Below are 15850 nucleotides of genomic sequence, written 5' to 3'. Positions count from 1 at the left end.
AGTTAGAATAAAAATAGCTCCTTCCATTTCTGGAAGATCTATAATTGGAGATTCTTTGTGGTGAATCTCTAATGAAAGATGATTCCAGAGTCCGTATCAGAGAACATCTCTCTCTGTTTTTGGAATCTGATTTGGTTGTAAATGATGTCCTTAAGCAAGAATCTGTACACTGAAAAAAGAGAAGTATGCATGACACATGTCTTATTTTGCCTCTTTGTACTGCAATGTATGAAGCAAAGATGAACCTATTTCATATGTGACGAAAGCTGTTTTTGTTACTGCCATAGCTCATGGGTCTCCTACAGACCTTGGTGGGACAAATTCAAAAGGTATATGTGGTCTCTCCATACCCCAGCTCTTGGTTAATTTATGAGCAAGGATGATGTAGGAGATGACTAGGTTGAGCCTGAGGAAGGGGTCAAGTGCATTATCAGTTTAGAGTCACACCCATATGGATCTATGTCTAGCCCTCTTTAAATTCTGTTGATTCTTATCTACCACCAATTTGCCTTGACTATTCGTAGTTCAGATTCTTGTAGAGGGCGAACATGGTATAAACATGTACACATTTGAGCAACCCTGGTTTCTTGCACCTGAGATATGAATTTGAATGAATGCCTGTTATTACATATTATTTTTTAAAAAAAGTAATTCAAGATGCTTATTGGAATGGTAAGGCTAAGAAGCTGCAAACTGAACGGTGAAGGATATTGCGAAGCGCTAGTTCACACATGAACAGGTACACACCTAAATTTAATCTTAAAGGCTGTTGGAGTTCCATTTCACTTTGCAGTGCTTAATGATGAGGTCAGCCATCCCTTTAGGACAGTCATAAAAATATTAGAACATCTATTCAAGGACCATCTTTATGTCTGAATGGTGCAATCTACGCAGATTGAAGGAGATAAATATTGCTATAGAATTTATGGAGAAATTATTAGATTAGGAGAAGGCATGGGGATTGAGATGTACATTCTGAGGGTTGGGGGCAGTGAGCTGCAGAGAGAGCTGGGCATTTTACAGCCCCCAGGAGATATCCAGCCCTTTGGCTGTCTCTGTCTGGCCCACGTGAGGTCAATCAGAAATTAGAAATCAAATGTAAGTAAGTGTGCCATATCTACAATACAATTGTGTTGCTTTATTTTGAAGGTGACTATTTTTTCAATGTACATACATTATGTACATGTGCACCTATTGGTTCAGCCCTTCACAGCAGCCACAGTTTCTCATGTGGCCTCTTGGGAAAATAAATTGCTCACCCCTGATCTATGGTAATCTGAACAATTATGTAGGAAAAATAAATCAAGTTTATCCTGGTCTACTTAGTTTCATGGAACAATCATACATAGGTTTGAGGAGTTTGGATTGAAAAATAAACACAGTTAATTTGAACAAAACATCTATAGACCTTTTGTAGCCATGCTGGTAGAAGAAAAATCCATGATAGAACCTGGTAAGCTTTTTAGGTCCCACGTCCCATTGTGTGATTGTGTGCTATGATCCGGTTGCTAATAAATAAAATACCTCCTAAAAGTTTGAGCATGCATGAAATCTGTTAAGATTTTGTCCCACACAGGAGATTTTGCATAGAATCTCAAATATTGGGGCCATTTATTGTTTAGAAAATCAGTTTTGAGATTTTCAAGCATGGCCAAAGGAAAAAGACACCCTAGATATACAGGGGGCCATATTTCCAATTTCTGTTCTGAACTGCAGGTAGTCCTTGATTTATGAACACAATTGAGCCCAACATTTCTGTTGCTAAAGTGAGGCATTTATTTTGCCCCATTTTTCTACCTTTCTCGCCACAGTTAAGTGAATTGCTGCAGTTATTAAATTAGTAACACAGTTGTTAAGTGAATCTAACTTCCCTATTGACTTAGTTTGTCAGAAGGTTGCAAAAGGCGATCACATGACATCAGGAAACTGCAACCGCCATAAATATGAGTCAGTTCCCAAGTGTCTGAAATTTGGATCCTGTGACCTTGGGATGTTGCAGTGGTCATAAGTGTGAAAAAGTGTGAAAAGATCATAAGTCACAGTGCTGTTGTAACTTTGAACAGTCAGTATAAAAGGACTGCTGTAAGTTGAGGACTACTGTATCATCTAGCCTTAGGTCCAAATCAAAGCCCTTCATGTGTTAAGAAATACAAGGGGAACACCTAGAATGCCATGTGTCTAGCAACCACTTGGAAAATTGATTTCAGTTCAGAAGATCCCTTGAACAAGTGGCAACTTCAAATCTCAGCCAACAAATGCTCTGTCTTGCACATTGGCAAAAAAAATCAAAACATAAAATACAAATTAGATGGACATGACCTTATAGCTGATCCTCACTCTATCAAGGACCTTGGAGTACTCATCTCTAATGATCTAAGTGCCAGAGCCCACTGTAACAACATTGCCAAAAAGGCACTAAGAGTTGTTAACTTAATCTTGCGTAGCTTCTTCTCTGGTAATATTGTACTACTAACTAGAGCATACGAAACATTTGCTAGACCAATTCTTGAATACAGCTCATCTGTCTGGAACCCGCACTGCACATCAGACATAAATACAATTGAGAGTGTCCAGAGATATTTCACAAGCAGAGCCCTCCACTCCTCTGCTCGCAATAAAATACCTTATGCCACCAGATTTCAAATTTTGGGCTTAGACAATTTAGAATTACGCCGACTTCAATCTGACTTAAGCATAGTACATAATATTATCTACCACAATGTCCTACCAGTCAATGACTATTCAGCTTTAGCCGCAACAATACACGAGCAAATAATAGATACAAACTCAAGGTAAACCGCTCCAATCTCGATTGCAGAAAATATGACTTCAGCAACAGAATGGTCAGTGCCTGGAATGCACTACCTGACTCTGTAGTTTCTTCCCCAAACCCCCAAAACTTTAAGCTTAAACTGTCTACTGTTGACCTCACCCCATACCTAAGAGGTCTGTAAGGAGCGTGCATAAGAGCACCTGCGTCCTAATATTCCTTTTTTTAACTTATTCTTTTCATGTATCCAAATTATGCTTATACTTTTACCTGTTATCTTATATATGATTGACAAAATAAATAAATAAATAAAAAATCCTGCCAAGGCTGGACTTGAGCATCGATCATAGGAAAGACCTGGCATCCAGTTTCCCAATAACTCTAGTGCTGTGTAGCTTTCCAAACCCACAGTCTTGCGAAGGCCATTTGCTTCAGTCAAATTGCTTACACCCAGCTGCCACTGCTTGAACGCAGATGTTGAAAGAGCCGAATCTCTTCCATCCTTGGGACACTGACCTCTGACTGAACTACTCTGAATAATCACCTCTGAGGCCATTCGCTCTGACGAGCAGCTTACTACTTTGGGAGGGGTGCTGATAAATCCATCTTTCCTTAGAGTTCGCCTGCCTTGTGAAACCTTCCTTCGTGGAGGGGTGTGGCCTCTGTATATGCTCGGGTTTCACTCTTTTATCGGCGTGTCGTCCAGATAAGTGACTCACTTCTGCAAGCCCAAATATTGGGGCACTGCTCCAAATAGCTTCTGTTCTCTTCAGATGGATTTAAGAACAACAGTCTCTCCATCTCCCTCAGTAAACCTTGGCAACAGAGGTTCTGACCAGTTCTAGAGAACCAGTAGCGGACATTTTGAGTATTTCGGAGAACCGGTAAATACCACCTCTGACTGGCCCCGCCCCCATCCATTCTCTGCCTCCTGAGTCCCAGCAGATCAGGAGGAAATGGTGATTTTGCAGTAACCTTCCCCTGGAGTGGGGAGGGAATGGAGATTTTACAATATCCTTCCCTTAGAATGGGGTGGGAATGGAGATTTTACAGTATCCTTCTCTTGGAGTGGGGAGGGAATGGGGATTTTGCAGTATCCTTCCCCTGGAGTGGGTGGGAATGGAGCTTTTGCAGTATCCTTCCCTTGGAGTGGGGAGGGAATGGAGCTTTTACAGTATCCTTCCCTTGGAGTGGGGTGGGAATGGAGATTTTACAATATCCTTCCCCTGCCATGCCCATCAAGCCACGTCCACAGAACCAGTAGTAAAAAAAATTGGAATCCCACCACTGCTTGGCAAAGAAGATATCTAGTACTCAAAATTTTAAACAGGGGTGCTTTGCTCACCCCTGTATCTAAGAAAAGAGGGGGGAGTGGTAATATTGCATTGTACAGCTTTCCTCAGTCTTATATATATAAACAATTAATGGGTTGTTTCACTTATTACATTTGTATGTGTTCGATTTTTTTTTTGTTTGGTCTTCTCTGGTTTATCAGATCAAATCTTTATTCTGGTCCAAGACCAGCATAAGGAAGGTTGAGTGAGTCTAGTTGATCATGTTGTGGGTGATAGACCATGATTCATGGCTTACTATGTGTTGTATGATTTAAGTTATTCAAGAAGCCATGTTGAAGAATGATCAGATTCCGGCCCAAATCATTATACGGATAAACAGATTTATTATGACACAAGCTTTTGCAGATGAGAGTATCCTTCACAAGATGTATTTTCTGCCCAATGAAAGTCCCAAAACTGCTTTTTGAAAAGGCAACCGTACTTTTCTGTGGGGTTTTTTTTCTCTTGGAGACTGAGAATCACCATAGACCAGGGGTCTCCAACCTTGGCAACTTTAAGACTTGTGGACTTCAACTCCCAGAATTCCTCAGCCAGCTTTGAAATCCACAAGTCTTAAAGTTGCTAAGGTTGGAGACCCCTGCCATAGACAACTGCCCAATGGTCTCAATTGTTTATGCTGTTAACAGGAGGGTCTGTAAATAGAAAGAAAGTAGTGGGATTTAAATCTACAAGATTGTGAGCCCGATATTATAATGGAAGTTCAGTCTCTTTTGCAATGCCCCTGGCTGTTGACGGAAGGGGGGGGGACACAGTGTCATAAAATTCCTTCTGTCTGCTCCTTGCAGCCTGAGAAAAATTGTTCCTTTTGGAAAGGCAATTAGCTGAGAAATAGAACTCACTGGTCCTGTTTCAAGTTCAACCTTGGAACAAACAAAAATGCCTCTGTGTAAATGCACATATATAACTTCTACACACACACACACACACACAGCCGCCCCCAAAGTAACAGTACTGGTACTATTTGAACTTCACACGTCCTTTGGAAAGCCCAAAATAGAAATTAAGCTAAATATAAGACTCATCATTATTAGAGATGAGTTTTGAAAAGTTTGTGCAGAGGCAGTTCAAGCCGAATGAAGTAGACACGGTGTGTTCTTTCTAGATGAAAGGAAGTACAATCTGGCCCCTTTCATTGAATGCCAGTGGGTGGTGGCCCCTGTTTTTTTTTCAGAAGAACATTAGAGAAGAAGAAAAAAACACAAGCAGGTACAAGGTTTTGCATACCAAATGCCCACAGAAAAACAGCTTCAAAAAGCTTGATTCCTATCAGCTTATGTGTTCCATGTGCCAGATGCCTTGACACCATAAAAATAAAAAATGGGGAGGATATGCTAGTTGCATCAGAGAATGTAGGGCTGGTGGCTTGTACCTATGTATGTATTATCTGACTATGCTAAAGCCTTGGATTGTGTGGACCACAACAAATTGTGGCAAGTTCTTAAAGAGATGGGAGTACCAGACCATCTTATTTGTCTCATGAGAAACCTATATGCGGGTCAAGAAGCAACACTGAGAACTGGACACAGAACCACTGATTGGTTCAAAATTGAGAAAGGAGTCCAGCAAGGCTGTATACTATCGTCCTGCCTATTTAATTTATATGCAGAGCACATCATGAGAAAGGCGGGGCTAGATGAATCAAAGTTGGAATTAAGATTACCGGGAGAAATATCAACAAACTCAGATATGCGGATGATACCACTCTAATGGCAGAAAGTGAAGAGGAACTAAAGAGCCTCTTGATGCGGGTGAAGAAAGAGAGTGCAAAAGTTGGCTTGAAACTCAACATTAAAAAAACTAAGATGCTGGACTATGGTGTTGGAAAAGACTCCTGCAAGTCCCTTGGACTGCAAGGCGATCCAACCGGTCAGTCCTAGAGGAGATCAACCCTGACTGCTCTTTAGAAGGCCAGATCCTGAAGATGAAACTCAAATCCTTTGGCCACCTAATGAGAAGGAAGGACTCCGTGGAGAAGAGCCTAATGCTAGGAAAGATTGAGAGCAAAAGAAGAATGGGACGACAGAGAATGAGGTGGCTGGATGGAATCACTGAAACAGTCGGCATGAGCTTAAATGGACTCCAGAGGATGGTAGAGGACAGGAAGGCCTGGAAGAATGTTGTCTATGGGGTCACGATGGGTCGGACACGACTTCGCAACTAACAACAAAAATGTATTATCTGCTTATCTTGCACATTTAATAATAGTAATAAAAGAAAGAATCCTGCGATGATACCTTTTAATATCAAGCAAGCACACCTGCCTACCTGTTTGTTTTCCCAGCCCCACTCACTGCCTCTTGTTAAAATTCCACACATATAAATACCACTAAATATAGAAGGTCAGTTTAGATCAGGGGTCTCCAACCTTGGCAATTTTAAGCCTGGCAAACTTCAAATGCCAGAATTCCCCAGCCAGCAAAGTTGGTTTTAGATGCTTTGACAGACCACCACTTATAGATGACATCCCCTATGCTATGAACACGATACTATATTAAGAATATCTAAGTTATTGGCTGTTGCCGTGTTTTCTGACAGTGCAGTCAAAAATTAACGTTCCAATTGAAGGATCTGCTTCTGTAAATTGGCTTCTTAAAGTGAAGTCTAGCAAATTTACCAAAGTTATACGCTCACCCAAACAAATAAGTAAATTCACCTGTTCCTTAACAATACCAGAGTTAGTTGTCCATGGGGCAAGAAAGCGAATATACTTTATCGCTTTTAGGTGATCCTTAATCATTCAGGCAAGCAGGAATTTGGCTGTTCACAATCCTAGAGATTAGAAGCTTAGTGTGGTGTGTGCATCAATGCATCACAAGGGAGGATCTGTGCTGTAAATCATTTCTGTGCAATCTCCAAGTCAGTTTGACCCAGGTGAACGGCATTGTTCAAGCACCATAATTAATTTGAGAAGAGATATAGAAATATAGGAAATAGCACGAGGCTGTAATACAGTACATATACTTCCATAGAAGCTACAAATTAAAAAAAAGGTCTCTTGAATACAGGAATAAACAATAGAGTTTCCAGCAACTCTAACAATTGGTCATATGACACATTCTTTGGGGTGACACTGACTTAGATTTTATCCTCTCTGTGTGCTCTATAAGTGAATTGTTGTTTTATCTAGTCTAAGCCAACTGCAGTGAATGTGAAGAGAACTGTTTTAACCTGTAGCTTTTTTATGTTTATATCTGTCCTACACTTTGTAGGCTTATTTACGTAAGCAGAAAATCAGAAAGCAATGGCAATAAAGAATAAGCTCCTAAGCAAAAAAAGAATTAAAAAAATTAAAGATTCTTTTACTCATTAGAAGATACTATAAATATAAGTGAGGATGCTTATTTCTCTTACATAACCAATATGATATTTTAAAGTAGCTAGAGCCATTTATATGTACTGATTATATATTGAGGGAGGCTAGATTGAAAAATGAACATTTATGATGGGGCTGATGTCACGGTTCTGATAAGTAAAAATGGAAAAGGATCTGGGAAACTCTGATAATGAAATTATAGAGAAAAATGGAACTATGATAAAATATAAAAAGAGTAATGACAACGGGTACAATCAGCCTCAAAACGAAGATACTGAAGTGATGGGCAGCTTTTGCCTTTTAGAATTGATTGTCAAAAGTGCAGTCAAGAAACATGCTAATGTTTAGTAGGTTAGCAGTGAAGACTTTGGAAAAGATAAACTTGCACAAATAAGAACAGTGCTGGCATCAGCTTTCTCTGTGACCCTCTATGGAAGCAAAAATTGGGCTTTGAAGAAGCAAGACGGAAGCTTTTGAACTTTTCGGCTGAAGAGGAATCTTGAGAATGCAGTGGACAGCCAAGAACACAAATGGATCCTATAACAATCCAGTCTAGGCTTTTACTCAAAGCACCAGTGGCCAGGCTCAAATTTTCATATTTTGGACACATTGTGTGATAATCCAGCTCCCTAAATACATAATGTAATGGAAGAGAAGAGGACTATTAAACAGCAAGGTAGATGGACTTAATTTCAGAAACAGTGGGGCTTTGTGGGGAGATCTCAAGGGTCAGATTAGGAACAAATCATCTGGAGAAGGTCTGACTATCTTGAAACTGAACTTGATGGCACATCATGAGTCAGGGCCATTTAGAGTGGAGGGTGCCACTTTCCTCACAATTAAGCAGTGTTTTATGAGTAGTGGAATCAGAATGGACATCAAATTTTTCAGTAAATGAGGTTGCACTCCAACAGCCATGACAAAAATAATCCTATTGGATTCTGAAACACAGAAACAATGGCTTTAGCTTTTCAGAAACTACCAGGTATGACTGAGAAGTTGGACAGCCTTTGCTACTCCAAAGTGGAGGAGGAGGAGAAACAATGGACATCAGCAGAAGAGATGTCCATTGTCCATACAAACTGAATTATAATTGCTAAATGATATGTAACAGAGGGATACAATCAAGATCACGTGTAGTGTTAGTATCATTTTATAATGCCTTGGTAAGATGACACTTAGAATATGGCATCCAGTTTTGGTCACCACGATATAAAAAAGATGTCGAGACTCTGGAAAGATGGCGAATCTATGGCACGCATGCCACAGGTGGCACGCGGAGCCATATCTGTAGGCATGCGAGCGTTGCCCTAGCTCAGCTCCATCGCACATGCATGCGCTGGTTATCTGATTTTCGGGCCTTCCAAGGCCACTGGAAGTCGGGAAACAGGCCGTTTCTGGCCTCCGGAGGGCCTCGGGGGTGGGGGAAGCTGGTTTTGCCCTCCCTAGGCTCCAAGAAAGTCTCTGGAGCCTGGAAAGGGCAAAAAACAGGCCTACAGATAACCTTTTTGCCGTCACATGCCAAGTGTGGGGGGGAGCGCAGGAGGGTCGCACTGGTGGGGGAAGCTGTGGAGGGGCATTGAATTATGGGTGTGGGCACACACGTGTGTGACCTCCCTGCGCTCCCCCTACTTTTGGCACACAATGGCAAAAAGGTTAGCCATCACTGCTCTAGAGCTAAGCTTCTGTTGATTAAGCCACAGTTGGCTATCTTCCCATTATTGAGCTTAGTCATAAACCACCACTTTTCAATCGTCATGCCCAGATGGATTCACATGACAGACTAAGCCGAAACCAAATAACGCATACGATAGTCCAACACGATCTGTGAAGAAGGTTCAGGACACGTGAACTCAAATTCTCCTCCTTTTTGTGTTCATTTGAGAAGAAGTAGAATCCCGCAGATGTTGGCACCCTGAGCGGATCTTGCATTCTCTTTCAGCATTACAGGTTTGTCCTCGACTTTACAACAGTTTGTTTAGTGACCATTCGAAGTTGCAACGGCACTGAAAAAAAGTGACTTATTTGCACACTTATGACCTTTACAGAGTCCCCATGATCACATGATCAAAACTCAGATGCTTGGCAACTGGTTCATATTTATGATGGTTGCGATTGTTCCGGAGTTAATATGATCCCCTTTTTGCGACCTTCTGACGAGCGAAGTCAGTGTGGAAACCGGGTTCGCATAACAACCATGTTACTAACTTAATAACTGCAGGGATTCACTTAAAAATGGTGCCCCCCCCCAAAAAAGGTCTTAAAATGGGGCAAAATGCCCTTAACAACTGTCTCAATTGTGACCTCAATTATGGTCGTAAGTCAAGGACGACCATGTATTGGCTGTTTGAACGCAATCTTTGTGCAAACTTAGGTCGCTTAGCCAGCCTTCAGCTGTCTGTTTTTGAAATATTTTGGTCTGGTGGCTTAAAAAAAAAAAGGAGAGAAACAGATGTCATTTGGTACCCAAGGATGAACGGTATTACGCAAGAGCCAGGATGCTCTTCCATTCTATTCCACCAGCTACATCCGTCTTCCCACATACATGCATCCCACCACTCCCCGCAAAGAAACAAAGTTGTGTTCTGCAGATCCAATTTTTGTTTGTTTTTCTGCCTTGACAGATGGAAGGAGTTAAGCTGCCACAACAAAGCATGGCACTACGTAGAAATAGCTTGATTCATCCGCGGCATGAATCATCCCGAGTTTTCAACCCCCATTATAAAACAAAAATCAATCGGGAAAGGCTGGCAGTGAAACTACAATCTTGGTAGCCACGGAGGTAAACACTGGAGTTGGGTTTTGCCAGCCGTCATTCAAAGCTGTCTCACATATACACCCTCCCTCTGGCATTGTCCAGCCTTGCAACTGAATACACAGAAGAAACTACACTCACAGAGGGACATTTACCATTTTTCTTACAAGTCCCCATTTTTCAAGTACGTTTATCCTGAGTTTTGGGGATACATTAAGGATGTAAAAAGTCTCTCTCTCTCTCTCTCTCTCTCTCTCTCTCTCCCTCCCTCCCTCCCTCCCTCCTCCTCTCTCGCTCTCTCTTGCTCTCTCCCCTCTCTCTCCCTCTCTCTCTCTCTCTCTCTCTCTCCTCTCTCTCACTCTCTCCTCTCTCTCTCTCTCTCTCTCTTCTCTCACTCTCTCTCACTCTCTCTCTCTCGCTCTCCTCTCTCTCTCTCACTCTCTCTCTCCTCTCAGTCTCCGCTCTCTCACTCTCTCCTCTCGCTCTCCTCTCACTCTCTCACTCTGCTCTCTCTCCTCTCTCTCTCCCTCTTCACAAAAACATTTCTACTGGATTGCTGTACATAGAGATATGTAATATATTCTAGATCACTAGCCTACGCTCAATACAGGTTTTTTTAATTGAACTTTGTTATAGTGTGAAATACAAATAGAAACAAAGATCATATATACCGTATTATTAACGGTGTATTAATAAGCTGAAACTTCAGGGCAAGGTGCATGAAACATCAGCTTATATGGGAAACGCTCTGTTGACATTCCACAGCCATGATATACATGTGGGATATTTGTCCACCTACCCTTATTAGCAGCGGCAATAAAGTTGGATAGGAATATGTTGTACTTTTGAAAGGCAGGCCAGAAAAATAACATGATAATACCAGCCAGCTAATGGACATTCTCCCACTCTCCCTCAGTGTCTCTCTTTCTCTCCCTCCCTCCTCTCTCTCTCTCACTCTGCTCTCTCTCTCTCTCTCTCTCTCTCTCTCTCTCTCTCACTCTCCTCTCGCTCTCCTCTCACTCTCTCACTCTGCTCTCTCTCCTCTCTCTCTCCCTCTCCTCTCTCTCACTCTCACTCTCTCTCTCGCTCTCTCCCCTCTCTCTCTCTTTCACTCTCTCTCTCCTCTCTCTCACTCTCCGCTCTCTCCCTCTCCCCTCTCGCTCTCCTCTCACTCTCTTACTCTCCTCTCTCTCCCCTCTCTCTCCCTCCCTCTTCACAAAAACATTTCTACTGGATTGCTGTACATAGAGATATGTAATATATTCTAGATCACTAGCCTACGCTCAATACAGGTTTTTTTAATTGAACTTTGTTATAGTGTGAAATACAAATAGAAACAAAGATCATATATACCGTATTATTAACGGTGTATTAATAAGCTGAAACTTCAGGGCAAGGTGCATGAAACATCAGCTTATATGGGAAACGCTCTGTTGACATTCCACAGCCATGATATACATGTGGGATATTTGTCCACCTACCCTTATTAGCAGCGGCAATAAAGTTGGATAGGAATATGTTGTACTTTTGAAAGGCAGGCCAGAAAAATAACATGATAATACCAGCCAGCTAATGGACATTCTCCCACTCTCCCTCAGTGTCTCTCTTTCTCTCCCTCCTCCTCTCTCTCTCTCACTCTGCTCTCTCTCTCTCTCTCGCTCTCCTCTCACTCTCTCACTCTGCTCTCTCTCCTCTCTCTCTCTCTCTCCTCTCTCTCACTTTCACTCTCTCTCTCCTCTCTCTCACTCTCACTCTCTCTCTCGCTCTCTCCCTCTCCTCTCTCTCTCACTCTCTCTCTCCTCTCTCTCACTCTCCACTCTCTCCCCTCTCGCTCTCCTCTCACTCTCTCACTCTCCTCTCTCTCCTCTCTCTCTCCCTCTTCACAAAAACATTTCTACTGGATTGCTGTACATAGAGATATGTAATATATTCTAGATCACTAGCCTACGCTCAATACAGGTTTTTTTAATTGAACTTTGCTATAGTGTGAAATACAAATAGAAACAAAGATCATATATACCGTATTGTTAACGGTGTATTAATAAGCTGAAACTTCAGGGCAAGGTGCATGAAACATCAGCTTATATGGGAAACGCTCTGTTGACATTCCACAGCCATGATATACATGTGGGATATTTGTCCACCTACCCTTATTAGCAGCGGCAATAAAGTTGGATAGGAATATGTTGTACTTTTGAAAGGCAGGCCAGAAAAATAACATGATAATACCAGCCAGCTAATGGACATTCTCCCACTCTCCCTCAGTGTCTCTCTTTCTCTCCCTCCCTCCCTCCCCCTCTCTCTCTCCCTCCCTCCCTCCCTCTCCTCTCTCTCTCTTCAAACTGGCTCCCCCCCCCCCGATTTTGCTTGTCAGAGGTTTCAAATGGTGATCACATGATCCTGGGCAATGCATCTGCCATAAATATATATATCTCAGTTGCCAAGCATCCAAATTTTGATCACATGATCATGGGGATGGCTGTGATGGCTGTAAGCTTGAAAAACAGTCATAAATCAATATTTTCAGTGCCTTTGTAACTTTGAACGGTCACTAAACAAATGGTTGTAATTCAAGGGCTACGTATTTGAGATATAACTTGAGATATGCAGCCTTGATAGTTACACATAGACAGTGCAGAAGAAGACTCTTCTATTTGTCTATTGCTGCCAAGAATGGAACTTAAAGTCATGTTTAAGTCTAGTTGAATTCGTAGAGGTTATGGATAAGCCCACCTAATATTCACAGCAACAGTACTGGAGGGCTTTAACCAATAGCAATAGCACTTAGACTTATAAACTGCTTCATAGGGCTTTACTGCATTTTCTAAGCAGTTTACACAGTCAGCATATTGCCTCCAACAATCTGCAAATTAGCACTTCTGAATACCAGTGGGATAGAATCACTTGTTCAAGAGAGTTTTAAGGGGGAATGCCTTCGCAACTGAAATTGAAAACAATGCTTGCTAATTGATTGCCCAACTAATGCAGACAAGCTTTTGAATTTAATAAGCCATCGTATTTGTGCAGATGAATGTGTAAATCTATTTTAATGTTCTTGCAAACTGGAAGTTGACGTTGCTGAGTAAGAAAGCTTGAGAAGTGGCTCTGGACGATCTCTGCTCTTTTTCGAAACATGTGGTCCAGCTTTAACAAGACAAATATGAAAATAGAAGACCAGTTGCATTGTCCCAAGTTTGGTGTCTATAGGCAAGAGGAGCTACAAATAATTATCAATAGAACTTAGGCCAGGGGTAGTCAACCTTTTTATACCTACCGCCCACTTTTGTATCTCTGTTAGTAGTAAATTTTTCTAACCGCCCACCGGTTCCACGGTAATGCGATGTGTATCGTCGTCTGCGCATGCCTTTCGCACATTGTGGATTGGGTTTGGGGGAGGTGCCAGCTACCAGCTCTGCTTGTCTGTTACAGCTGGGTGGTGTGTGAGGGAGATGCGTGAGCTATTCTGGGATGAGGCTCTTCATGGTCGCACTATAGCGCCATTTAGTTCACGTAACATGAACTAAACTTATGCACGGGTGATACAAATAGTGTATTTTCAGAAATTTAAATTGTCACAAGGAATTTTATGAAAACCTAATGAAAATGTTTTTAAATAATGCTATGATTTTTTTTTTTAAAGTCAATTAAATTTAAAAAAAGGAAAGTGCTTCAGCATTGGAGAAAACCCCTACCGCCCACCATGAAAGCTGGAACACCCACTAATGGGCGGTAGGGACCAGGTTGACTGCCACTGACTTAGACTTACACACCATGTCATGGTGCTTGTATAACACTCTCTAAGCAGTTTAGAGTAGAGGACAGGAAGGCCTGGAGGAACGTTGTCCATGGAGTCGTAATGGGTCAGACACAATTTCACAACTAACAACAGCAACAAAGCAGTTTACAGAGTCAGCATATCATCCCCAACAATATGGGCCCCCATTTTACCAACCTCCGAAAGGATGGAAGGTTGAATCAACCTTGAGGCAGTCAGGATCGAACTCCTGGCAGTGGACAGAGTTACCCTACAATACTGTACTTTAAACTCTTCTTTAAGGTGATTGGAGAGGGCAGGGAGATGATCTAGCCCAGGGGTGTGAAACTCAATTTCATTGAAGGCCACATCAGGGTTCTGTTTGACAGTGGGGGGGAGGGAAGTTTGGGCGGGGTGTGTGGCCAGCTCGACATCACTCGTGTCAGGGGTGTTTGTGGTGGCCCAAGCGCTCTGCCAGTGAAAATGGCTCCCAAGCTCCGTTTTCAGCTGCGACGGCCTCCTGCAACCCTCAGCCAATGAAACCAGAACTCGGGAGGGCCACCCTCAGCCCTCCCAAGCTCCATTTTCACTGGTAGAGGCACCCGGGCTGGTCCTTCTCTGTTTCCAGGGCAGCCCCACGAGCCGGATCCAGTCCCCGAGCCATGAATTTGAGACCCCTGATTCAGCCTATTGATTTGAGAACTCCTTGTAGTCTCCAGTCCAAGTACTACTAATCAGACCTAACCTTGTCCTACATCCCAGCAATGATAATTTTTTTTAAAAAAACCAACCCTATTTATTTCTTATTTATGTATGTATTCACATTTCTGAACTGCACATCTCCCTCAAAGAGGGAGATTTGCATCCCCAATTAAATGCGTCGTTCCCATGCACGCCGCCCAAGCGTCACTTGTCGAGATGGACGGCTATAGAAATCAAATAAATAAATCGTGACCAAAACAGATCCATCCAGAAAGCAAACAAGCGGGACTAAATGTCATCTCTCCCTTCTCTCATGCTGCAGTTGGGATCCAGTCGGATACAGAAGAAGGACCAGTCCTTGAGCAAGTTGATGACGATATTGCAGTGACTCAAAGTCAGAGGAAATTTATTTGCCCCATCACACAGGTAGGTCCTGCATCTAGGTAGCAGAGAGGGAAGAATGATAGCTACCAACAGAAGAGAATATTTGTAGCTCGGGGTTGAATTGCGGGGTCGTTGCTGCTCTTTGAGCTTGGTGGTTTTCCTACAGATGTTTCATCACCCAACTAGGTAACATCATCAGTGCTAGAAGAGAACGGGGAGGCTAAACCTCACTCTCTTCTAGCTTTGATCGTCGTACCTAATTGGGTACCGAAATATCTACAAGAAAACAAACCAAGCACCAAGGACCCCCACAGTGATAGCTAGAGAAGACATAGTAGGTTCACAATTGCATTCTGCTGACATTCCGCAATATGAAATCATATGCTGGAGGTTACATGCATATATAGTGCGTCTCTTGCTTTATTTGAAGTTTACCCATAGTTTTTGGCTCAAGCCTGCAATGAAATTGTTAAAGAGGAGTGTTACTTTTTCTGTGCTGAAAACCTGTGAAATGGCTGCAGGCTGATTTTCTTCTGCAAAAGTCCCACCAGTTTGTGCAATATAATTTGGACACAAAAACGGAGGTGGTTGAAAATAAAGGGATACAATGCCTAATGGACACTTGAACAGAGAAGATGGTAGTCTGTTGTGGTCCACTCTCTTTGCTTGCTTTCTACCTTATTTATCTAATAAATATATTTCTGGTGGCCCACTAATATTTTGCAAGACAAAAGTGAGCCTTCTTGTCTTATGCAAACTTGAACATATGCTATTTTTTAAGAATGTGAAAAAGATGCCTTGTTAATTGGGACTCAGG

The 15850-nt window shown here is 42.2% G+C and overlaps 1 protein-coding gene across 1 annotated transcript in view; it reads left to right on the top strand.

The window, feature by feature from the left end:
• NSMCE2 (NSE2 (MMS21) homolog, SMC5-SMC6 complex SUMO ligase) overlaps window positions 1–15850 on the top strand; it is a 294893-nt gene that overhangs the window by 261789 nt on the left and 17254 nt on the right. The window contains exon 5 of the mRNA XM_058179139.1: window positions 14972–15075. Within this exon, the coding sequence (XP_058035122.1) occupies window positions 14972–15075 (104 nt within the window). The remainder of the gene's footprint in view (window positions 1–14971; window positions 15076–15850) is intronic.

The sequence above is a fragment of the Ahaetulla prasina genome, chromosome 3 (genome assembly GCF_028640845.1).
Source record: "Ahaetulla prasina isolate Xishuangbanna chromosome 3, ASM2864084v1, whole genome shotgun sequence".
NCBI classification, from domain to species: domain Eukaryota; kingdom Metazoa; phylum Chordata; class Lepidosauria; order Squamata; family Colubridae; genus Ahaetulla; species Ahaetulla prasina.
Note: the sequence above shows the minus strand (reverse complement) of the source record. Positions and strands in the feature narration are given on the sequence as shown.